Raw genomic sequence first — 25,001 nt, 5'->3', positions numbered from 1 at the left:
CAACAGGGGAAAGGACTCAGGAAAAGTGAGACAAAGAACGATACTTCACTGGGTTGCTTTTGGTTTTGTTTTTTTTTTTTTTTTCCTCAATTATTATTATTATTTTATGAAAAAAAAAAAATCACACGGAGTTCTCCAACGAACAGAATGCCAAAAAACAACAACAAAAAAAAAACAAAAACAAAAACTGCTTTAAACAAAACATGAAACAAGAGAAAAAAAAAAAAGAAAAAAAAAAGACAAAAAAACCTGGCTCTCCTTTCCTCTCGATTGTCTGAAATATCCTCGTGTTCCATAGAAGGCAGTGGGTTTTAAGTGCTTTCTATTCAGCGTTAGCATAAAATCTCTCTCGCGCGCTCTCTCGCTCCTTTAAAATATGCTCACACCATTTGCTTCTACACGTACAGTACGCTCCGAGCGTGGGGGGTGGGGGTGCCTGTTCCCACATCGTTTACAACCACAATCCAACAGGAAATAAAAAATAATATTCTGTCTGTCAGACTGTGTTCACTTGCTGCCGTCGTTGGTTGGTTGGGTTCTGTTGGGTTGGGTTGGGTTGAGCTCTGTTGCGTTGTGTTGGGCTCTGTTGAGTTGTGTTGGGCTCTGTTGAGTTGTGTTGAGTTGTGTTGGGCTCTGTTGAGTTGTGTTGAGTTGTGTTGAGTTCTGTTGGGCTCTGTTGAGTTCTGTTGTGTTGGGCTCTGTTGAGTTCTGATGAGTTCTGTTGAGTTCTGTTGGGTAATCTGGGTTTGTTTTGTTTTTTTCTCCTTTTTTTCTTTCTTTTTTTTTTAGAATTTCGTAGGGTTTTCTTTTTTTTTTTTTCACAGTTTTAAAAAGTTTATATTTATATATATATATTTATATTTATATTTATAATTAAAAAGTTGAATGCATTTAAAGTCTTATAATACAGGAGAGCTAAAGAGTCTTTTGGTACATTAAAACTGTACAGGTTAGAACCGTCACTATCCGCAGTGCCCGGGGCAGAGGTGGGACAGCGCAGCACCATTGTGGTTCTGTCTGAAGTCGGGGGGGGGGGGGGTGTGACTGTGCAGGGACACCCCGGCCCCCGGGGTCCGGTACGGAGCAGTACCGGGGTGGATAGTTTGCAATGTGTCCAAGCTCTCCCCACCAGAGCCTGGGCTGCTGCTCCTGGCCGAGCTGAGCCCCGCTCCGCGTCCCAGCGATGTAGTGCCAGTTGATAGTTGCAAAGATCAGTGCGTCTCTTGGGAGTTTCTGTTTGTTTAAGTGCAAGGATGTTGCAGTGTTCTGTTTTCCATCGGTGTCCCCCTTGCTGGGTTGGCCAGCTTGCCAAGCCCAAGGTGACAGCTGAGCTGCAGAAATGCAGCAGCAGGGCACGGCTGGGCTTCACGTTCTGTCCCTGTTCCTTCCAATGAGAGGTGGAGGGCTTCCAGGCAGCTCCACTGCCCTGTGCGGGCGTGAGAGGGAAAGCTGAGTGAGCGATGCTAAAATCTGCAGCCTCCTCAGCTCCATGCACCAGTGTCTCCCGGTCTTCTCCTTCCCTGCTTCTCTGCACGCTCACACAGAGTTGTTGGGCAAGCATCACCCTCTTCTCACCACACACTCTACCTCCTTTTCGGGACAGGAGAGAGTGGGAAGGTGTTCAGCCCATCTAGGACAACGGGAAGGCAGCACCCCAGCTGTGATGGGGCCCACCTGGTCCCCATCTCTCCCAGCCTGGAGGACCTCTCCTGCCATCTCCACGCCGGGGCCAGCACTGCCCTTTTGTGCTCCACAGCCAGGCAGGGAAGGGAAACTGCAAAAAGGCGCTGTGAGGATCGAGACGAGGCGCTGAGAGAGACTCATCTCCTTTCTCTTTCACCCTGTCCTTCCTAAAGGGTCATGCGAAACAAGCAGGAAAGGGGATATAAGGACGGAGAGGAGCGTACGCAGAAGGTCAGCGGTGTCCTTCCACGTACAGGCGGCTTCTGAGTGACTGATGGGGGCAATGACACAAAAGGGAGCCCTCCTGCTGGGAGGTCCCGCTGGTGAAATGATCATGAGACCCATGTGCTTTCCAGGACCAAAAGGAGGAAGGGAGAAGTTGGTCAAGTGTCATCTAAATTAAAGCCACTTCCCGAAGATTCTTGAGGTTCACACACCACCACTACCACCCGTGGCATCTTCTGTGATTGCTGTACCTTCAGCCCTCTCCTTCCTCCCCATGTCTCTCGCACTCTCCTGTCTGTAGTGTGACACGGAAGTCATGAGCTTTGAAAGAAACAATCATGTCGTCTAAACAGGCACGTCCTCAAGTTTGTACTGTCCCTTCCCAGGGGTGGCACGCGCTCCCCGGGTGGTCAGCAGATGACAGGGACCCCGTCGGTGTTGAAGATCATGCCCGTAGTGGGCTCGTAGGTCCCCGCAAGGTAGTAGAGGTCCTCACTGTCTTGGTATTTCTTAGTCTTTAGCATCTGCTCATACTGATCCAGACCGACAACGAGACACTTGTGTGAGATGGTCTGGACATCGTTTTCATCCACGTGAGAGGACTGATAGAGAGCTCGCTGCATTACAGGAAGGAGGGAGACAGAAAGGAGAAATTAGAACTCACAGCATTTAAAGCATCACCTGCAATACGCAAGAAAAACATCCACCAGACTATCCAGAGCTTGGGCTCACACTCATACACAACTCCTTAACCATCCCCACTGCCAGCCCAGGCAGGGACACCAGGAACACCACGGGCAGCACAGACGTGACCAGTCCTTCACACCAAACCTGAGCCCTTGTGGACAGCCAGCTCCCACAGATGGGAACCACAGCTGCAGAGTGTAGACAAAGGCCTACAAAGTTTGTCCTCTCCACTTCAAGGATGCAAATGCAAAGACAAGAGGTGCTGGCTGGGGGCCCGCCGCTATCCTCCCAACACCCAGCGCCAGCAGCTATTCCCATCCTCCCAAATACACCCAACTGAAATCTTGGAAACTGCAGTCTCAGCAATTGAAGTAAAAGCCAGAGAAGGTCAGGGGCTTTTCCCCAGCAGCATCAGTTATGCAGTTGCAGCACCAACCTCCATGAAGTCCTTCCTCTGGTTGGATGCCTGCAGAGCAGTGGACAGACTCCTGCCCGATTTCTGATCCCAGCGCTGCGCCCAGAAGGAAAAAAACAAATAAAAAGAAAGCAAATCACTTGGATTTTCCATGTTATCATCCCCTGCCCACAACACATACCTTTCTAACCTCAGCCCCACCCAATGTAATACAAACTCAGAGCCTACTGTGCAAAGATTCAAAGCTCAGCCTTCCCAAGCACCAGGCTAACAGTTTTATGCTGCACAAAGTCTTCATCTGACTCTTAAACTCTTTTTGGACTGATGTAAACCTATTTCCTAGCAGAATAACAGACACTGATGCCTGATCAAAGGCTAAGTATCAGGCTTGTCCAGTGCCACAGCATGAAATGATGGCTTTGCCCCCATCAGGGTGCTGGCGATGACCTGGGCCATAATCCAGGAGATGGACAAGCAGCTTTGCAGCCCTCTCAGCAAGTAGCCCACCTTGCCTTCGTTGAGTTTCTTCCCAGGGTTGGTTTCTTCTGGGTGGTAAAACCATTTGACTCGGACCACCATGTTGTTCCCCCACGACTCCCACATGCTCTGGATCCGGCCAATGTAGGGCAGGTTGGGACGGCCAGCTGAGAGGAAGACTGCACAGTCTCCAATGCGAATGATCTCCTTGCCCCGGACGATGGCCTTGTAGAACAGCTTCCTGGCTTTCCCTTTCATTCCTCGTCTCTGCCAAGAGAGGATCACACAGGTGAGCAGCTCAGGTTTTCTCTCATCCTACATCCTGCCCTTTTTCTGATGGCAGAGCCAGACCCGGCCTGGTAGTGACGCAGCCACCGCCTCGCCAGGCCACTCCACAGCCTCAGCACTACACACTAATGGTGAACCAAAGATGGGGCTGTTGCAGGTCTTCAACCATCAGATCAACAGGCATTCCCGCAGGAAACAGGAGAGAGAGACAGCCCACAGTGGGACAGCTCCCCGACACAGTGAAGGCCAACCCCAACCTCCTTGCAACGTGGGCAGGGGACACACTACGCCAGTAGAGCATCGCCAGCTCCAAATGGAAAGGCTCCCTTGGGCAGCCCCACAGGGGAAGGGGAGAGGGGGGGAGATGCACCACGAGACAAAGAGGAAAGGCTCTGCTTACCTGTGTGGGCTTCCCAAACCACTTCCAGAGTTGCCGTGCGGGGAGGAAAGCGGCGATCTTGGGCCTGTTCTCCACGGACGGCAGCCGCTGGCGCTTGGCCAGCTCCTTGGTGGTGGGCAGGTGGATGCCCTCGCGCTTTTTGGGCCTGCTCTTGTTGCCACTCTGCTGTGGTGCTGGCTGCTGTGCCGGCTGCTGTGCTGGCTGTTTCTGGCTCTGGGGGTGGGAGGAGGTCCGGGATTTCCCTGCCTGTTTGGTTTGCTTGGGAGGGAGGGTTTGCTGCACCGAGGAACTTGGCTGGGCCTCAGCGACTTCGTCGTCGGAGCTACAGGAGGAGTCTTCATCTGTTGTGGAGGAGGAAGAGGAGCTGGAACTTGATGATGAGGAGGTCGATGAGGCAGACGAAGAGGAGGAAGAGGAGGAGGAAGAGGAGCTGCTGCTAGAAGAGGAAGAGGAGGAGGAGTTGGAGGAAGAGAGAGGAGTGGATGCTCTTGAGCTGGTTGAGCTGCTGTCCTGAGCCTCCCCTCGGTTCTTCTCAGCCTCCTCTTCTCCCTCTGACTCTGAGCTGCTGTCACTGCTGTTGCTCTCAGACTCCTCCACGGCTGCTGGTGCTGCTGCCTTGTCTTCCTGGTCCTTTGAGGCAGTGAGGCTTTCTGCCGAGCCATCAAACTTTCCCCCAAAGCTGGCAGGGTCTCCCTCAGCTGCTTTGGCTCGGGAGGATTTCTGCTTGCCCTCTGCACCCACTGCAGGGGAATAGCCCAGCCCCAGGAGACTCTTGCCATCTCTGCGACCAGCCAGACTCGAGTCCTCCAGCATCCTCATCGCCTCCTTCATCTTCTTTGTCTTTGGAGACATCACACCCTCGTGGTCCAGCTTGATCAGGATTTCGTTGTCATGCTTCCTCTGACCCTTGACCATGGTGCCAAATTCCTGTGCCTCCTCTGTGGGTCGCCCTTTCTTGGCCTTGGCTTTCGATGCTGAAGCATCACTGGAGCCGAAGGCTGTCAGTGTCCCTGGGAGGTCGCTGTAGGGCTCTGCGCTGAGGATGCTGCCAAACACAGCAGGCTGGTAACTGGGTTGTGGGGGGCTATGCAGCTTCGTGGAGATCTTCATTTTACTGGCTTTCGACCGCTTTTCCTCTGTGGGGGCAGGAGAGCCTCCAGCAGGCAGTGGCTGGGATTTTCGTGACCCCTTCACACTTGATTTGCCCAGGCAGGCTGGCTTCTCTGGGACTGAAGAAGTACCAGGTGAAGGCTCTACCTGATCCTTCTCTTCAGGCAGGGAAGCCTCTTCTGCAGAGGGGAAGAGAAACACAGGCATGGTGTTATCCTCTGAGACTGGCACTAGCAGCTCAGACACAGACACACACCAATCCCATCCAGTGTCTGGATTGTTCCTGACAACGCACCCTGGAGAGGCACACAGGTTTTCACTGTGTCAGGAACTGTGCAAGCAGTGACAACCTACCAGCTTTTGCCTTGATGCTTGGCTTTCTCCCTCGCCCTTTGCCCTTTGATGCAGGCTCCTCTGACCCCAGTGTAGCTCCCTCTTTTCCTTCTCCAGCATCTTTGCTGGATTTACGGCTGCGGCGCTTGGTGCTGGGTACCAAAAGGGCTGGTGAAGGCTCAGCACCTGGAATAGGTCAAAGAAATGTCGAAAAGCAGTGAAACAACACACACAACAGAGACTAGACATGGGGAACCTGTCACTACCAATTCTGCAATAGCGACTGGGTGTTCTTATGCAGTGGCTCACATCCCAGCCCAGGTATGCACATCCATAATTGATGGTGCAACCTTTTTAATTGCAAGTCTGTGAACTAGTCCTAAAATCACTGAGGAAGGTGACTCTAAAACTACATTTCATAGTGGGAAGTGTCATGAAAGAAACAAAGCAGAAAGACTCACACTGGATCTTGTAGTCAGGTGGGAGAAGCCGAATGTGAGACAGTGGGATGCGTCCTGTGTCCCCATCATCAAACTCTACTGTGATGAGATCACCATCTTCCTCCAGATCCAGGGTTCCTGTGGGTTGGGGGAGCAGAAGAAGATGTAACAAGAGAAGAGCACAAACCACCTGCTAGGTAACCAGGGACACAGGGGAATGCATGGATCCTACACCAACTCCAAAGCACCCCATTTCCCACCTTTCCTAATTGGTTGTCTAAGGAGGGCACAGAAGCTTTAGTCCATAATGAAAAACCCCTCAAAATACTAAGCCAGCACACTTAGTGCAGAATCTCTGTTAAAAGCACAGAGAAAACCTACTGCAGTGTGACATCTCACCTCGTCTCCCTGTTTCCCCCACTTCCTGAAATATCTTTTATTTTCACTGCAGGATCTTTTATGACCTGCATTTTGCAACTACTCTCAGCAAACAGCAGAGTTCCTCTAACAACATCAATATTTTATGTATAAGTAACCCTTCCTTTATGCATACAAAGCATGACCAAGTGCCTAAAAGCAAGACCAGTCGTGGCACAATTATCCAGGCTTCTTCACTGGCCTTTCTATCAAGCCAGATGGGGGAGACATCAGGAAGCAATGTGTCAGAGGCAGAGCTGTGAGCAGCAAGGTGATGCACAAACCTCCACAACCTCAGCAGTCCTTGTACCTGCCCTGGAGGCGATTCCAACTTTTTGAAATGTGTCAAGTTTCTCTGGTATTTTAAGCTCCTAAATCACCCAGACCTCATCCTCCCAAACCATGGCTTCTGGACCGTAAGATGTTAACAAGTCAGCATCCCAATCAAGTTGGGCATGACCTGGCAGCGTGAGCCAGCTGCTGACACTCACAGCAGGCCTCAGGACCATCCCAGACAAGCCTGCCATCCTTCAGGACATGCAGGACAGAGACATCCCTGGTTCACATCACCTGGGCAGCCTTACCTCGGACAACTGTCCCTGGGTACAGGCAGCGGTACTGCTGGCTCCAGTAGGCTGCAATCCTTGTGCCCTCGGGCAGGAATCGCACTGAGGGTGGCTTCACATCAATGATCTGCTCAGGGCAAAAGGCAAACCATTACTGATACTCATGGCACCAGCACAGACCATCCCATCACATTCAGCATGTAGCAAACCAGAATTCAAGAAGACCAGAGACAGTTCTCCCGCTGGGAAATGGCCTCCTGTCTGCACACATGACAGCACGAAGGACTATTCCTGCTAGTGGGGACTTCCACACCAGTGGGATGGTCTGCCCAGACTGTCTACGTGGGCAGAAACAGGGCACCCCTGCAGCCCTTGACTGTTGACCACTTCCACCCCAGAACAGGCCCAGGCACCCGCTGCCCGCACATACCGCCTCCTGCAAGAGCTGCTCCAGGCAGTAGATATGGGGTCGGTTTCCCCTCTCACCTTCCACCACCACACGGTATCTGGAACATAAAGGCCCCATCAGACATAGTACATGGAAGAGATAACCTGGATCAGATAACATCTCCTGCCACCAGCCAGTTGAGAACATTTAATGAAAAGTAATTAGATTTTCCTGAGCACTGATAAAACATGAGTGAAGTCTCCCTCCCTCCCTGCCAGACTCTGTCAGCTCCTCTCCAGACATCTCTGCAAAGCACCAAAATCCACCCCTGCATCAGCTACCTCCCCTTTCACCAGAAGAGCCTGGGCAGACACTGCAGCCCCACAACTCACATGTCAGGTGAATGCACCGTCTTGACATGTCCAGCATAGAGCAGCTTGTCATCCATGGGGATGAGGACACGCAGGCCATCCTTCAGTTCATCCTTGTCAATGATGCAGGAGCGAGGAGCTGTGAGGTGTTGAAGCAAGGCAGAGATTAGACAGTGCCACGCAGGAAAAAGTAACTGCAAAGGGAGGGGGAAATCCCATACTCCCAGCATGACCCTCCCATAGGAAAAAAAAAACAGCAAGCCCTTTACAGAAAGGTACCCTTCTTGATAAAAACAATATATCAGCAAAAGAAAATAGGGCAGCTCAGAGTCTGAGCTTCATCTAGATGTCAAACAGAACAGGCCTCACTGAAGAGAGCTTGTATCTGGCAAGCCAAATTGACTGTAGAAGTGGTTTCTTCACCCCAAGGATTTATGGCTTTGGACAAGGAATGGGTGAGAACAGCACAGCCCTTCCCCAGGCAGCCCTGAGAAACTCATCCAGCTCTGCTACTTGCACAATTAGTCCTCCCAGCCCACACTGCCCTCACCTGGTGTGGGCGGCCGCTCGACGAGCATGCTCAGTGGGATATTCTCATCCTCTGAGAAGCTGCTGTCTTGGTTGGGTTCAAAATCCTCCTCTGCTGCCATGCTCTCCATGAGCTTGCTGACAGCTCCTCCTTTCCCTCGGTTCTGCAGGAGAGCAAGCAGCACATCAGCTGGATGCCAACAGGCAACAGTCTGATCCCATCTCACCTTCCTCCAGCAACAAACAACCTGAGGATATTGGGACAAACTTGTCTCCACCCTCAGCAACGTTGAAACACACAGAGAGCCAAGCAGGTATACCGAAAATTGCTTTCTGACAGAAAAAAAATATCTTTGTTTTACTGGGTTTATTGCCAAGCACCACTGACAGCCGAGCAAAAGCTATTTCACATATCCTATCCACATCTCACTCCTGCAGGCTGGGAGAGATGCCAAAGAGCAGACAGCTGTAGTGCTGCTCTGTGCTCACCACCCCTCTGCAAAGTGCCTGTCTTCACTGAACACGCAGACGCCGTTCCTATTTCTTCTCAAAGCCTCACGATTCATTTCCTGCTGCTACACACAGACCATAAGCATTACACTCAGAAATCATGTGAGAAGATGCAGTACCATGTGTTGTGAGAAGACGATAGGTTGCAGTGAGCAGAAACCAGCTCACTCAGTGCTGAGCACAACTCCATCATCACCTCTCCAGTCTTTTTTCTCAAAGCTCTCCCTCCACCTCCATCTCTATGCCTTAGAGAAAAATTATTCTGCCTGCCCTTTACGTGGGGCACGAATCCAACTGAACACTAGATGGTAGCAGCAGGCACTGTACTACCTGCTGGCCTTCCTGGGAATTTAGGCTTCTCAAATTTTGCCTGTCATGAACCAGCAGAGGTTGCATTCAGTGTTTTTCCTCCCTCACACTGCAACAGTCCAAGGAAAAAGCAGGGCTCTGCCGGTCATCTTCCAGCTCATGCAGTCTAGAACCATTCACTCACCTCTTTTTTAACCTCCTTGGCTTTCACCTTGGCTTTACTCTTTTTGGTGGAGCCCAGGGCATTGGCCAGGCTGACCCGAACATCAGATGGAGAGCTAGGGATGCCAGGAGGAGACATGGATGAGGAGGAGGAGCAGCAGGGTGCTTCTTTACCCTTTTTCCGCTGCTAAAAACAAAAGTAAACACTCCCATCAGTGAAGATACAGGTCTACAGAGAGAAAGGGTGGAGCAAAGCAAGCCACGCACAGTCAGCCAGCAATTCACTGCCGTCCTTTGTCTCCCAGCTCTGAATTCAGGCTTCACAAACTTCAGTGAGAGTTTTTCATTACCCCAGAGAGCAATTCCTGCCCACCAGGCCTTCCCTCTAAGAGCTCTGAGAAGATCCCAGCTGGTTTTATGCCACAGCTAACTTGTCTAACTCTTCTCACTATCACTGATCCATCACTAAACAAACCAAAGCCAAAAAGCAGTTGAGCTTTCAGCCAAGAGGAGTCAGCAACCAGGATGAGAACCACTGCCACTACCAGCCAAGGATGGTCCTCCAAAGGCCAAGGGGGGACGTGGGACAGCCAAACAGCATGTGGACTCAACCCTCCACTTGCCGAGTGGAGCTCATCACCCTCCCTTCCATCCTGAGCTCCCGAGGGTCCCACACATCAATGCTGCCAACGTGTTTCTTACCTTGCTTAGCTCCTTCCTGTCCTTCCCCTTGCTGCTCTCCTTTTTGGGACTCATGGGTGCCCCCTTTCCACAGCGCCCAGGCTTGGAGACAGGAGTGGAGCTGGCAGGTGCCGTGGGGGTCAGCATGGCTGAGGATGTGGTGGCATCGTGGAGGAAGATTCGCTCGCTCCGGCGCCGGTTCCACAGGTCATCATCGCTGGCCTCCAGCCCAAACTCAAAGCTCAAGTCCTTGGGGGACTTGAACTTCTTCAGCTTGCGGCCTTTCTCAGACCCAAGCTTGGCTTTGTCAGCGCTTCCAGATCCAGGCTCGAGGCCACTTGGGGTCTGGCTTGATGGGATGCTGTTTGCTTCCAGCGACCCCTTCTTCCCCCGCAGCAGTCCCGAGGGTGACTTCTTCCTGATCTTGATCTCACTCTCTGAGTCGGTGTATTCAAACTCCGTCCCTAGATGCAAAAGATTCAACCATCAGTCACTGCTCTGGCTGTGTACAAGAGGAGCCAAGCACGGCTGGAAGCTTTTGGACTCCATGGGAGATGTCAAACCTGTTTGGCAGAGCCCTGGTGTCCCGCTTTCAAACCCTAACACCCTTAAAACATTCTCTACAAAAAGGAGATGCTCACTTGAAGGAAAGTACAAACCCCACAGACTGAACTTTCCTACCTTGCTGGGAGGGGTCCTCTCCACCCTCACCTTTGTTTCTGGAGAAGGATCTCTTTTAATAAATTCAATCAACCCAGATTTCAAGCTTATTTTTCTCTTATTGGCCAACAGACACCACAGAGCAATTTACTGGCTCAAGTAATCGCCCTGAAGTCAAAACAGGTACATGACCCTTTGTTTGTGGCAGATGGAAATCCCCACAGCATTGGCCACTGGTCAGCACAGCAGTACCCAGCATCCTGAAATGCTGCAGTAACACCACGGCTGTCACCACCTACAGCGTGTTTCCCCTCTTCAAAACCTGACAAAGTAGAGTAATACCATACTCCTCCAGGGACAGAAGGGAAACTGAGGCAGCACCCAACTGCTGGTGTGACTTTGCTTTCACACCAAGGTCTGAGGTTGACAGCAATTATTCTAAAGCCCAACAGTGAGGAGCCCCCAGAAGATAACTAGCATCTGCAGGAGACCCTTAAGAAAGGACAAACACAACTAAACAACATTCACACGGGTGGAAGAAAGTGTGAGGGGCACAAGCATAGATAGAAGCTGTCTCATTTTAGTTCTTCTCTTTTAAATATGCCCACTTTCCTGGGTTAAATCCGGCCTGCAGGAACTGCTCACCTCTTCTACCCTAACAGTCTCTCCTGAGACAGCCCCAGCACGAACAGGAAAAGAGCAGGTCTGTCAAAATCAAAGCTGGCAACGCTCAAGATGAAAAGCCCACTGCACATTACAGCACACGTTCTCCTCCGTCGCCACCACCTGAGACAATTTCTGGATGTTTCCACCTCCAAGGAGGGCAGCTTACAAGGTGATAAATTCTTAAGCACGGCTATTGGGACAAGTTGGCAAAAGCCTAATATAGCATGGAAATGGTGCTAAAACAAGCTGGGCTCCCAAAGAAGACATCATTTTCCATTCTGAGGCATGCTATAAATTCCATTATCACTTAATAAATATTAATAGAGAATTTATAAATGGAGCCCAGATAGATCTGTCTGACTGGGAACAATGTCACCCAGAGGCATTTGTGCAGCAGGGCATGGGAAGGAGAAGAAATAAAACTTCTAAATTACTTCTAACACTGAAACTGAGGGACAGGGACAGAGGCACCGAGCCTGGAATGGCAAACACATGAGCAAAGGAACTCTTGCTTTGAGTCCCTCTGACCAGCTTCTATTGGACATTGATGAGAGAATTCAAGAGGTTTTCTTCTGTTTCAATGTCTCTGCTTTTGCTGGGTGCTGAAGATTAGCTGCATTTAGCGCGTGCTTCCTTCCCCAAACTGCAGCAGCACTCTGTCCAAGTAGACACTGCATTCCACTGTTAGAGTGACTGTTAAGGGTTTGCCAGGCAGGAAAGGAGGAAACTTTGAGGAAGCCACAGGCAACTGCCCCTAGGGAAGCCACAGCTGCAGCTGCTACAACTGCCATCCTCGTGACTGCTTCTTCTTTTCTTGCGAGACAGTGAACTCGCCATCAGTATTAAGATCAAGCAGCCAAAAGCAAGGTCACGTCTGGATAAGCATCTGCTTTCCTGCAAGGCAGCTGATCCTGAACCATCCACCTTCACCCCTGGCACGAACCCTGAGGACACGACTCACCCATCAGGCTCTGTCGCTCCTCCTTCTTCTTCGCCTTCTGCTTGGCCTCCAGCTGGATGATGGAAAGCGGAGGGGGAACGATGGGGCTGGGCATTGCGCTGGCAGCAAACCTCGCTAGCAGGCCCAGGCCGCTCTCGTCAAGGGCAGGTGATGAAAGCCTGTCAGTGCCGTCTGTCCCATAGTCCTCCACCTCTTCTTCCTCCTCTTCGTCCTCTTCCTCCTCTTCCTCTGAGCTGGAATCTAGCACGCAGAAAAGAAGCAGCCCATTACAAATCCTGCAGAGCTGTGCACCAGCCACATCTCCACCCTGAACCGATAGCTCTCCTCTGCTCTGTGCTCCCCCTAAGCAGCACTGAGCCACCCCTGAGCTGAGCCAGAAGGTCTCGGCCACAGACACACGCAGCTGGTATCACCCTGCCTACCACCACCCATGGGGGACACAGCAACACAAGGTATGGCAGAGGACTCATCCAAGGCGGGGGAGGGAAAAGCAAGGTGTTGGAAAGGAAGCCACACACCCCTTCCCCACGGCTTTCAGGAGGAATTAAAAGCTTAACTCCTTCGAAAATCCCAACCCTGGAGCTGTGGGATTCCCCTCCCACCCGTCACTTTTTTCCTCCGTAACAAAATCCATTAGTGAAATCAGAACCAGAGCTCAGCACGGAAGGGGAATACCAGAGATCAGCCTGCATCGCAGCAGGAGGCAAGGAAGACATGGAGAGGAGAAGGGGCAGGAGGCAAAAATGCAAAGAGAGGGGGAAGGAGGGAAATAATAATCTGAAAGTGATGGATTTGGAATGCAAAAGGAGGAAAATTGTCTCTGCAGATGAAAGGACACAAAGGGCGGAAATGACACTTGCGAGGCTTCGGCAGTTAGCACTGGAGATGGCAACGGGAGTGCTGAAAGCGCTCTGCCTCAAAACTCTCTGCACCTTTCCCTTCCCTCTCTACAGCTCAGGAAAGGCAGAGCGAGCTGCCCACAGCCCCAGGTGGAATTCTGGCCAAGAAATGAGCCTGGGCTGGCACACGCAGGGCACCGGGCTGGGGTCTTCCTGTACAATGTGTGCTCGTGGGGCAATGCTCTGAGAGGGGCATCCCTTCCCGACAGCTCTTCCCAAGGCCTGCCCACCAGCCCAAAGGCAACTCCTTTTACAAACATCTCATCCACAGTTAGCACTGGTGAGAGTCACTGCACAAACGCACGTACACCACACATACATATACACATATACACATTGGGGGTCTTTCTAACTGCAAAAACTAGGGCTTGAAAACGTCTTTCATTTCCCTCAAAACTGAAGGCTTCAGCAGGACCACTGAGACTGCTGAGATTCCCACCGCTAGCAGGAGCCCTGCTCCGCTCCCAGAGCCTCCACTGCCCTCCCAACAAGAAACCAGATCCCTTCAACACGAGCTGCAACCAACACGAAAATCCTTTTCTTTCCACTGGTGCCCTTGGGGATAGATAAAAATGTTCCCGACACTTGGTTGTTAAAAAAAATGCAGTAACACGAGCACTATTTTTCCACTTTGGGTTGTTTTTCTGTGCCTTCAGAAATAGCAGTGCTACCAGGAAGCAGTGCTCTCATCCTTGTTTTACCAAACGAGGCCTTTTTGTTTTTTAAACAGCATACATCAGATGGCTGCAGAACACTGCTCGTTGACTGCACAGAAATCCCTTCCCCACCTCAGTGGCTCAGATGATCCTTTTGATAGAAAACTGCTACCAACCCAACAGACTTGTAGTATATACCAAGACATCCACAGCCTGCATACAAACCACATGCAAAAAAAACCCAATCCACAGCAAATGAGGATCAGATTCCTTCCCCTAACACAGGAAGGGGCACACTGGCTGTTTTTCTATCATATTTTGCCAGGAAGAAAGCACACCCAGATGAACACGGCTACTCTGAGATGCTGAAGCCACCTGCCTGCAAGCAGCAGTTCCTGAGCTCCTGCACCAGTTCTGTTCCACCCCAAAGTGAGATGCCCGACTCCAACATGCCCCTTATTTGAGGCTCCATCCACACATCCCATGTGAAATCAGTAAAACGCTGCAAAATCAGAAAGATCAGCCCATGCAGCCCTTTCTGCTAGACCAGAGAGCCAGGAGAGCCGACAAAAGCTTGCCTGAATGGGTCATGAAGAAAGCAGGTAAAAAATGGGGACGTTTTACAGGAGAACCCCTTCACGAGCTGTCCCACACAAACACCACCCAGCAGCGAGCACGCTCCTCGCTCAGTGCTTGAAGACTCCTGTCCACCCCAGCTATTGTGGGCTCTGCAGCCACAAGGGCACCGAGCAGCTCCCGTATTTCAAAAACCCCAAGGTGAAACAGATTTAAAAGCCACGCTGAAAGCAGCCATTACTCACACTACGGAAAACGTACGATGCAATAAGGCAGCCAGCAGTTATTCTAACCTCCTTCAGATATACGGTGTCACGCTACACAAAGACAACCACAGACAGTCCCTCGTCAGCATTACTACCTGAGCACTTATATTTCTACCTGCATGAGATTCGACCTGCAGCCTGAAATAAAAAAACAACACGATTTAGCACATCACAGCCTTCACTCACAGCTCTACCTTCTCCACTCTCGCTCTCCTCTTCCTCGTGATGTGCCAAGAGACAAGATCGACAGAGTGAAACCAATCCCTCCAAACCCACAGCTTCTAAACGAGTCCCCACATCCACAGCCCTGGTGTCAATGATGTTCCTGCTGATGCTCTTCAGCCCACTGTACAGAATCTGAAGCCTGACTCTGACTCCTGCTATCCTACCCACGGGCTACAATCAAAGTTCACACAGATGCTTTTGCACTACCAAAGCCTCCATCTTTTCTCCTGCCAAGAACTAACACAGGGGCAAAAAAAAGCGTTCTGAAATACCCTTTTTTTTTCCCTTCTTCTTCATTTTTTTCCCCCTCCAGTTGTAATTCTGTAAACACTGAGCAAAGGTGAGGACCAAGCATTCCAAGCAAAACATTTGTGCCATCCTTATAGAGCATGTATATGTGTGCACACACCCACACACACCATCACACGTATGCACACAACCCCGGAGCCAAAACAAACAGAGTCATGCTGAAATGCCAGTGAAGCCAGATAACCTAGAGTCACAGCTTTTCCTTTTTTTTTTTCCCAGTACATTTACCTGCATTAAATTCAAAACCAAAACCAATGGAAAAGACTGCAATTTCTCACTGTTTTTATGGCATTTTACAGTAGGAGAGGAATAAATGAAGATGAACAGAGATCGGTTAAGCAGTTTGGTTTTTACAGACTGATGTAACAGGACTGAGGAAGGGAGTGGGGAGGAAAAGGGAAAAGGGGGAGGGGTAAAAACACACACTTAGAAGAGTCATTTCACATTGTAAAAAAAAATAGCGTGATTTTTTTCGTAACACCAAGCAGGCCTACAGCATACAAAGCAGGCTAAGTACAGGCAGACTTTAGACAGCTCCTGGGTCATTGACATCTGATTTGTGTGATCGGTCCAAACTCTGGAGGTTACCTATTTTCAAGTCTCCAATGTAAGAATGTCCTTCATTTGGTCATTTTTTCTTTTTTTTTTATTATGCCAAACAAATCAATTCTCATCATTTGTAGATTTTTCCTCCACGTGTGTTGCACTGCTGACTCCAGAAGTACTTATTAAGAACTGCTACGACGACCACACGGGATCGGTTGTACAGGGAAAGTTTATCCACACTGTCATGAAAAGAAAAACAGTAGAAAAATATTCTACCAAGAATTTTCTTTCCAGGGGGCAAAATCATCCTCCAAGTTAGGGAGAGCAGGGAAGAAGGTATTGATCCCTTCAGGGAAACAGTCTATTGAGGAGAAAAATGTTAATTTAAGTCTTTGGTCACGGAAACTTGATGGCATTCCCAACCCTGATGGCCTCTGAAGGCCCCATGTGGCTTCAGCCTGCACTGGCAGTTTCCTCTCCAAGGTCACTGGATGAAACACCACAGATTTTGCTCATTATCATTAACAGCAGTGCTATGTTTGGTCAGCAAGAAATCCGTGTGTCCCTACAACTATCTCAAGGCAGACAAAACAAGGTCTCCTGCAGCTAGTCCTACGTCTGACATAGACAGTGGCAGGGCCATGGCACACACTGCCCTAGCAGCAGCCTGCACTGTGGCCCAGGAACCTTTCAGCTGGACAGAGGCAGAGCCTTAGCACGCACCTCCGTGGCTTCTCATCTCAGATTCATCCAAAAAAACCCTTCCTTTTGCTAGAATAAGGGGGTTCTCCAAGAGAAAATCAATCAGCAAACAGTAAAGCACTTCTGGAGTCCTCAAACACACTCAAGCAAATCTTCCATGCAAAACTCTTCATGGACAGAGGAAAGTCAAAAGCGGACAGCGATCATCTTCAAAATTAGAACAAAAAAATAAACATAACAAGAGAATGCAAAGATCCACGTGTCATTATTCACGGAGGTAACATCGAAACATCTGAGGCTGACAGATGACATAAAGAAAATTATTTTGCCTACCTACATAACAATGGTCAAGGTTCGGGTTCATGGTTAGTGACCCTCGCTGAGAAGTGTCTGCCCTACCACCAGCCAACCACTTTGCTTCTTTAGTGCAGCGTGAGAGCAAATGCAAGAGACCGACACAGACATTCAAAGCATCATGGATAGGGGCAGGGGTGAAAGGGTTGGCCAAGCAGCTGCAAGGAGAAAGCGAGCACTTCTAGAAAAGCTGAGGTTATTAATCGGTTTAGTATCAGGGAAAGCCATTAGAAACCCTATTACCCAAATATCCCTTCAAGAAATGTTTCTGACAAAGAACCGAACAAAAATAATAATAAAATCAAAAACCATTTGCAGAAAAAAAAAAAGAAAAAAAAACCTGTAACCAGTAATCCCTCCCAACCACCCCTCCGTGCCCACCTCCCACCCCTGGGGCTTTTGCATCTTTGGTTTCCCCACCATTAAATGACACCTCTGAGGGATTTACAATGCCTTTTCCCATTTGTTCCAGATTTCCCCACCTCCTCCCGTATGCCCCTCCCTCCCCAAGGCTTTATCCCATAAAACTGGGATAGCTGTTTTTCCAAAAAGCAGACAGGTTACTCGAAAAATCAACAAAGCCAATTAGGGACAAGTTACCTATCCGCCCTCTGGAGCGAAACCAAAAAGGAAAGTCCCAAAAACCCAAAGAGCTTAGCATCTAAAGGGGACTGATATCCTCAAAACGTCCAACAGCAGCAAAATAAACAAAGAAAAGATGCAGAAAGTAACAGGGAAGAGATGTCAAGCTGAACGGAAGTAACGCAGACTCTCCATGGAAATGTGGTGCTCCCTCACACAAAATCCACTGTCCCCAGAACAGTTTGGGTCCTCTGAGGACTCAATTTGATTTCTCTGAAACAGATTTTAGTTTTCTTTTGGATGCACTGGTGGGCCCAGCCCTGAGCCACATCAAACCACATCAGCATTCCGTATCTTTCTGCTGTTTGATATACGTGCTTTTTTAGCTTAAATTGCCTTACTTTGGAGGATGGGTTTGGAGGGAAGAAAAACAGGTGTGTGGAGGAGATTCAGATCAAAAACTAAGAAGAACAAAACCAAAGCAAAAACTATCCAGCCCCATTTTCAATTAACAACTGTCTGAGCAGTGTGAAATGCTAAAAGGCTTTTGCTGTGCTACATGCAGCTCTGCTGTGCAACGCAGACGATAACAACTGGGGATGCTCTTGCTTAGCATTCAGCCCAGACGAGCTACTTTCTTTTGGGAGCTGAGGGCTCATTAAAATGACCTTTCCCCGTGATTATTATTTAATGAGTGCGCTCTAAAACAGAAACCCCTTGTGTCTCTGGAGGAAAAGTCTCAAGTAATCTCTTTTCCCACTGAAGTACTAATGACAGGCTGACAAAAAGAAGCTGTAAGGGAAAAAAGAAAAAAATTGGGAGTGAGAGTGGGGGAGGGAAACTGCAGTCAAATTTAATGCAGTAATTACCACATCCTTGAGCAGTACAGATTATGTGCGGGCATCCGAAAAACATTACCACCCAAAAGGGGCATAAAAACTTGCTGAGCATATTGTGAAAAGAGAAGAAAACATGTCTGCCTGTCAAATAATGGGGACCTTACGCACAGCAGCAATGAGGACTGAGAGTCCCCGCGATTTATCTGCCTGCCTTGAGAGCCTAACAACACAAGAAAACAGCTGTAAATAAGAAATAAAATAACATAAAACAGATGAGCAAAATAAAAAACGAAATAAAAGGAGTAGGGGGTGGGAGAGAGGCCTTGATTTGGACAAAGGCAGCGAGCGACAAGTGCTAGCAGGGATATTTGAATAATAGAGAGTACCCAGACTAGGTTAATTCCAGTTCTACTCATGGGGAGTGGGAGCAGGAGAGGGATGCAGAGCAGGATGGAGTGAAGCGGCAACCTAATCGCCTGCTAAGAGACACAGCAAGAGAGACAAGTACACAGGTTTAGTTAAAAATGAACTCGATATGTTTAATAAAGCTTGGTATACCAAATCGCAGTACAAACATCAAGTCACACGGCCACACAACAGTATCCCGGCAGTAAGAAAAAAATGATAATAAAAAACAAAGGAAAGCGACTGAAAAAGGGAAAAAGGAAAAAAAAAAATAAAGCTCCTTCCAAGCCTCTTGAAGGCCCATGCTGAAATAAAATAATAAGAAATAAAATAATAATAATAGTAATAAAAAGAATATAATGGTGGTGGGTGGCAGCAAGGAAGAAAGTGAGGGAAAAACTGAAGGGAGGAAGGGAACAGGAAAGCAGGGAGAGGTGAACTCTGAAACCCAGCCGATATAAAAGCTCTAACAGAGCCAGTCGGTAATAATATCACAACGATACAGGTACAAAAAGGATAAAAAACAACCGTCGGGCTGATACGGCAGCCTACGCCGCCAAGAACAAAGATGGCCGCCCTGGCTGCGGCCATCAAAATGGCTGACCCCCAACTGAGGGCCCCTGCTCGCCCCCCGCCCGCCCCACGCACACATGGCGGAGGGGTGCGTTTGCTATAAGCTAGTAACCTTGATCAAACGAGTCCTCCGAGGAGTCGCTGAAGGAAGATCCCGCCTCGGCCTCCCGCAGCAGCAGGCAGAAGGGCTGCTTGCGGCCCGCCGCCGCCTTGGCCTTCAGCGGCCGCCCGGGCACCACACCGTGCGGGGCCGCCTTGGGGCCGCCGGCCGCCCGGCCGCCCTTCCTGGCCGCTGTGCTGTAGAGGCCGGGCGGCCGCGGCTTGGGGGCGGAGGGGGGCTGCGCCGGCCACTCGTCCCTCAGGGATCCCTCCTCCTCCTCCTCCTCCTCCTCCGAGTCCGTATCTGCAGTCAAAGCGGGTGGGAAGAGCATTACCTCGGGGAACGGGGTTTGGGTGGGTGTCAGACGGGGTCAGAGGGCTTTGCACCACGGGGGGCTGCGTGCCGCCGTGGCTTTCCCAAGAGGCCTCTGTCACAAGGCACAGGCTCAGCTGGGAGCCGAATCAACACAGAAATACACTCTTCCTTCTTTCAGTTAGAAATAAACACTCTCCATCTAGACCCAGCAATCCTTTCTGCTTCACAGCAGGATCCAAGTTTTCAGCTCAGGAACAGAAAGCTCAGTCAGGTATTTCCACCATGAAGGCACCCAAAAGGTGCAGCGATGCCAGTGACCCGAGTCAGCCTCAGCCACGGTTATCCTCCGACTTAAATCCCCATTTCTACACAAACTGACTCTCTTGGAGGGTTTCTGATGCAGCCAGAGCAACCCCAGCTGCTAAGGGGCAACACGTCCAACCCCAAATATGCCAGCCCAGACACTCAGCAGTACAGAGTACACCGAAACAGAACAGTGACCAAGCTCCCTGGCTCACCATCCCGATTTTAACAAGCTGCAGGTCCTAAGCTTTATGCAACAATCCTCTCCAGTATCAGACGAGTGGAGTAAAAATATCTGGCGCCCCTGGATGTGACAGAAGCAGGTCTGAAGTGTCACATCCCAGCTCACAAACACAACACTGACACCATAACATTATGGACATGGATGTTCCCAGCATGCAGGCAGCAGCAGATGCTCTCCAGAGTCAGCCCCAGTTGCACATCACTCCCCACCTCCATTCTGCTGGTTGTGGAGAGGAAGGAACAAGCCCAAATATACAGAAGATCTGGTGAACCTCACTTCCATTAAAATGGATGGGAACGGGATACTCAGCTCACCCTTTGGATCCATACCAAAAGTTTTCAGGACTTGAGCTAGAGAAGCGTGAGGTTAGGAGGAGGCACGAGCGTTTGGCACCAGTCCCATTCTCCTCCTCCACAACAGCAGCCCACCAGTCACAGGAGGTGCTGCCATATGCTCGACCTGCCTCCCCAAATCCAGCACGCCTGAGTGACCAAATGACTGCCCAGGGCCCTTTCCTTGAACTTGGCACACAGCTGAAAGAACACGTATCGAAGCTGAGCCATTCCGGAGTCGGTTCCTCAGTAACAATAATCCTCCTGCTCTGAGATGGACGTGGTGACATGGGCACAGTCCTACACCAGGAGACTTGCTGGAAAGGAGAGCACTCGGACAGCAGCTCCCTTGCTCCTATGGGTGTGGGAAGGAGTGTCTGATCTTGAAATCACAGCAAGTGCAAGAACGCTGTGAAAGCTCCTCCTTACAGCAACAGGCTGTGCTGCCTCTCTGCCCTGCTTACCTCCCCAACAGCTCCAGAGCTCCCAGGCAAAGAGGCCTGGGTCTGTTCCTGGGACTGAAGTACACCAAAGAGCTGCACTACGGGGTGGTTTGTAAAGCACCACCAGTCAAAGGCTGTGTTCAAGTCCAGCAAACACAATGGCTCCTATTTTGCCACATAAATGGTTGATTTCATGCCAAACATCTGTTCGCGTGGAGTCACTACCTCATCATCTTCCCTATTAGTGAAATTTCTAAACTGGTCTCGCACTGCTGCCACGTACATTTGTTATGCATGTGAATACCCCTTAAGAGCTTTAATGTGGGACTTAATTAGCTGCAAGCAAAGGACAAGATGTGTATGTAAGTGAGCTACCAGGCCTCAGACCATAAACTGCCAAGTCCTGCACACGCTCTCTGCCCCATTGTCTCCCTAAGCCATTAAAAACTCTTCCATGCCTGATCCTTTGTCTTCCTAATTGTATCTGCAATTCACATTTTCCTTTCTGTAACGGTGTCTGCTCACAAGCAGGAATCTCTGCCTTGGGTGCACCAGTACATAGGCTGCCAAGGTGTAGATTAATTCTGATGGGAAGGTTGTACACAGCCACCCAGGAATCAAGCCGTGACACTGCACAAAGGCAGTAGGATCCTTCAGATATCAGTTTTCCCTGCAGACCATGGCCCTTCTACCTGCCTCCACAGCTTAGTCCCGCCTAGCTCACACCAAGTTGTCTCTGTTAACCACCTCCTGAGGAAGGGCACTGAGAATTCACCTGACAGCTAGATGGAGAGTGTCTACTCGCACTGAAAGCAAGGACATGGTTTTACTTCTTTTTCCACGTGGACAATCAGAACAACACAGGCCAGGAAGGGACACAGCAATGTCTGCTACCTCTCGGATGGGGCAAGCTGGGTGGACATCTCACACTCAGCCCAAAGATGCAGCAGCATGGATTAGCCAAGAAGAAAGTCACCTTCCACCCAAAAGCTCATCTCCAAGACCATTTGCAAGAGGCCAGAAACCCCTGCCACAAGCCCACACAACAGGTTACACCATAACAAGAGATAAACGAGGGATTACTTACTATAGGAGTAGCTGCTAACTTCAGATATTGCTGGTGAATGGGAAACCTTCAGCTGATTTTTGACTTTTAATCCCACCTCCATCTTCTTCATTTTGGCAGCCACTTTGTTTTTACCTTCCTTGGTGGATTTCAAGGACAGGCCCAGGTTTTTGGCCAGGCTCTTCTTCTCCTCCTTACATGGCAGAGCCTCATGAGAAGGGAGGTACCTGCTGCCACCTCCACCAGCTTTCAGCTTCCCCCCAGAGCTGTCAGCAAACTTGAAGGGGGATTTGAGTTTCTCTTGTTTGGTGAGCGACAGGGCCTTGTCAAGCTTGCTGGCCAGCTGCTCCTGATCCGATGGTACCTTCTTTTTCTTAAGCTTTAACTGTCAAGGTGAAAGGAAGGGACGCAGGTGAATACAAAGCAGCTACCATGGCAGACCCCAGGGTTTTTGACTACCCCCATTTCAGTCTCTTCTGCTTGCCAACTAATGATGCCTCAAAAGGAAGATCTTTGCTTGCATCATGGTGCTAGGGAGAAAGATAGCAGCAAGCGGTGCAGCTTCACCCTCATAGAGTAATATAACTCAGAAAAACTTGAGTTTTCTTCCAAAAGAAACAGATTCACAAATTAACATAGTTTGGAGTTACTTTCTTCTCAACACTTTCTGTTTTTTCAGGATTTGTTTAGGTTTGGTTTACAAGCTGTTCTCTAGATCATGGGGATTGTGAATCTTCTTCACCCAAAATTCCAGCCAAATACAGATTTCCATACCAGCAACCAGCTACAGTGGCAGGGATGCAAAAAATACCCAAATATCTCTCAGCAAGAGCATCAGCACCACTGCACTGCAGCCAGGGCTGTTACATCCTTTTTCCATATTTTCCTGCACTTTGAAAAGAAGTAGATTTACTTTACATGTGTTACAGCTCGATAACAGCAGCTGTAATTGGGTACTTTGCCTGTGTGCATTTTGGATTTCTTCAGCAGCTTAAAGCTCCAGTAGTTATTTAACTGCTTCAACAGGAAAAAAGGAAGACCCTGCATTTAAAACAGCGAAACTGCACTCTGTTCCTCCCTCGCCTCAAAAAGTCACCCACTCTGCCTCGACAGCCAGAGCAGAAATACAGCCACTGCTCTGGATTCTCAGCTAGTACAACGCTGCAATGCCCTGGCCGGCTCGAAGGTGCTCGCCTCTCTACTGATTACCAGAAAGGCCCAGCCTCCATCAGCCAACATTAGCTTCTGCAAACACCCCTCTGCTGCACAGAGCCCTCCCATGAGGAGCTGCTGAACACATGTGAACTGAGAGCAGATGCTGTAAGATCAGGAGGAGTTGTTCAAAGCGAGCCAACACCGGGCAAAGCGGGAAAAAGATCTGCTTTTGGCCTATGGCTCCGCATTCCCCACGAGGGCACTGACCTCGTTTGAGAAGCTGGGAGCAGCATCGTGTTCTTCCCAGCTCTGGTTCCTCCCTTTCATCTTGCCACTGCCGCTCTCCACATCGTCATCCTCCTCCGGGAGGGCCCCTTTGTGCCTCTTCTTCATGCCCTCGCCAGTCTCAGAGTCTTCAGAGAGCAACAAGGACTTGCTTAGTCTGCAAGCCAAGCACAGGATGGGTCAAGGTGGGGGCTTTCCTCCCTGTGATCCCCAACAAGCTCAGAAGTGAGGTAAAATGCCTCCTAGAACGGTGGGGATCGTTAATGGGAGCCAAGTCCACTGGGAAGTGACAGCAGTTTGGACACAGTGAGAGCCTGACTCCTGTTTTCCGCCAAAGAGGAGAGGCAGGGAGCCCTTCTTGGATACCAGCACACAATCAGAGACTCACAAGATGGTCTCTGAAAGGAAGTGTTTGGGGTCTTGAGTAACAGACACTGAAAAAGTGCCCAACTTTGTACAGCTCAGCAGTATAGGCAGCTGAGCTGGCCATGGTGGTCTTATCTCACCTCTACTTTCGTGGTCACTGGGTGCAGAGAGAGTCCTGAGGCCCAGGGGGGTGCCGCCATGCCTGGCACCAGGATGCTCAGTCTGAGCAAGGAGGGGTTAAGGGACCACCTCGCAGGGACAACGGCACCGTTCGGACCAGCTTGCACAAAGGGCAGGCCATCTGCTTTACAAGCCTTGCCCCACTGCCAGTGCCATTTGCAGACTGTTTCTGGTCTCTCTCCAGGATTTGTGGGGAAAGGAGAGGGTAAATAAACAATAAAATAATAATAATAATGTGAGACTAGAAGCACGTCTTTCACTACTCCCCAGCTGTCTCCATGAACTATTTGATGGATGCTAAGATCATTCAACACCTAAAGACCTCTACCAAGCCTCCACTGAAAGCTCTCATTGCCACCTCCTTCACACTAAGCCTGCTGGCCCATGTCACTCTGCCACACAAAGCCACTGACAGCCTCTAGGAACTTCCCCTCCCCCTCAGTCCTCTCTGCTGACCACCACACTCAGCTAAAACAACACCTCCTGCCCTGGACACTGAGGGTGCACCTCCACCTCCCAGACCAGGTCACTTCAGCATCCCTGTAACACAAGGACGTGCATACCAACACGCTCATGCATGCACACATGCACAGCTCCAGCCACCTCTGGATGCCTCCAGCCCGCTCAGCCATCTGAACACGAGGAGCAAAACACAGCCACCGAGAGGACAGCTCTTCAGAAGCACGCAGTCAGTGGGAGCTGGGCACCTGAATTCGATTGAAATATTTGCAACAGGGAGGCAGCTGGGAGATGCCCTCCCTTTGGAGAGGCTCAGCCACCTAAGGATGGTTAGATGGCCAACTGTGATCCAGGAATCCAAACGAGAAAAAAAGCAGAAGAGAGAATGACCCAGACACTGGAGAGAAAGAGGCCAGGCCAAACCAACTCCCACTGATGAGAGGAACAAGAGGTGAAGACACAAGAAACGCAGCAGAAAGGCCCGAGAAAACAGAAAACCTGGACCAGCCCTATCCTTCCATTCTCTGCCACCAGCATCCCTGCC

At 50.0% G+C, this 25,001-nt stretch overlaps 1 protein-coding gene across 1 annotated transcript in view; it reads right to left on the bottom strand.

The window, feature by feature from the left end:
- Positions 1-64: 64 nt before the first annotated feature.
- TNRC18 (trinucleotide repeat containing 18) overlaps positions 65-25,001 on the bottom strand; it is a 43,945-nt gene continuing 19,008 nt past the window's right edge. The window contains 16 exon segments of the mRNA XM_065732886.1: positions 65-2,525; positions 3,032-3,106; positions 3,518-3,754; positions 4,176-5,464; positions 5,640-5,804; positions 6,080-6,196; positions 7,060-7,168; positions 7,472-7,547; positions 7,822-7,939; positions 8,351-8,492; positions 9,332-9,496; positions 10,012-10,454; positions 12,278-12,517; positions 19,322-19,612; positions 22,034-22,397; positions 23,435-23,609. Coding sequence (XP_065588958.1) covers positions 2,319-2,525; positions 3,032-3,106; positions 3,518-3,754; positions 4,176-5,464; positions 5,640-5,804; positions 6,080-6,196; positions 7,060-7,168; positions 7,472-7,547; positions 7,822-7,939; positions 8,351-8,492; positions 9,332-9,496; positions 10,012-10,454; positions 12,278-12,517; positions 19,322-19,612; positions 22,034-22,397; positions 23,435-23,609 — 4,213 coding nt within the window. The 3' untranslated portion in view covers positions 65-2,318.

This window comes from Cyrtonyx montezumae, unplaced genomic scaffold (assembly GCF_038088225.1).
Source record: "Cyrtonyx montezumae isolate F1298 unplaced genomic scaffold, pur_monq_1.0 scaffold_16, whole genome shotgun sequence".
NCBI classification, from domain to species: Eukaryota; Metazoa; Chordata; class Aves; order Galliformes; family Odontophoridae; genus Cyrtonyx; species Cyrtonyx montezumae.
The sequence above is the reverse complement of the archived record's forward strand: the minus strand, read 5'-3'. Positions and strand labels throughout refer to the sequence as shown.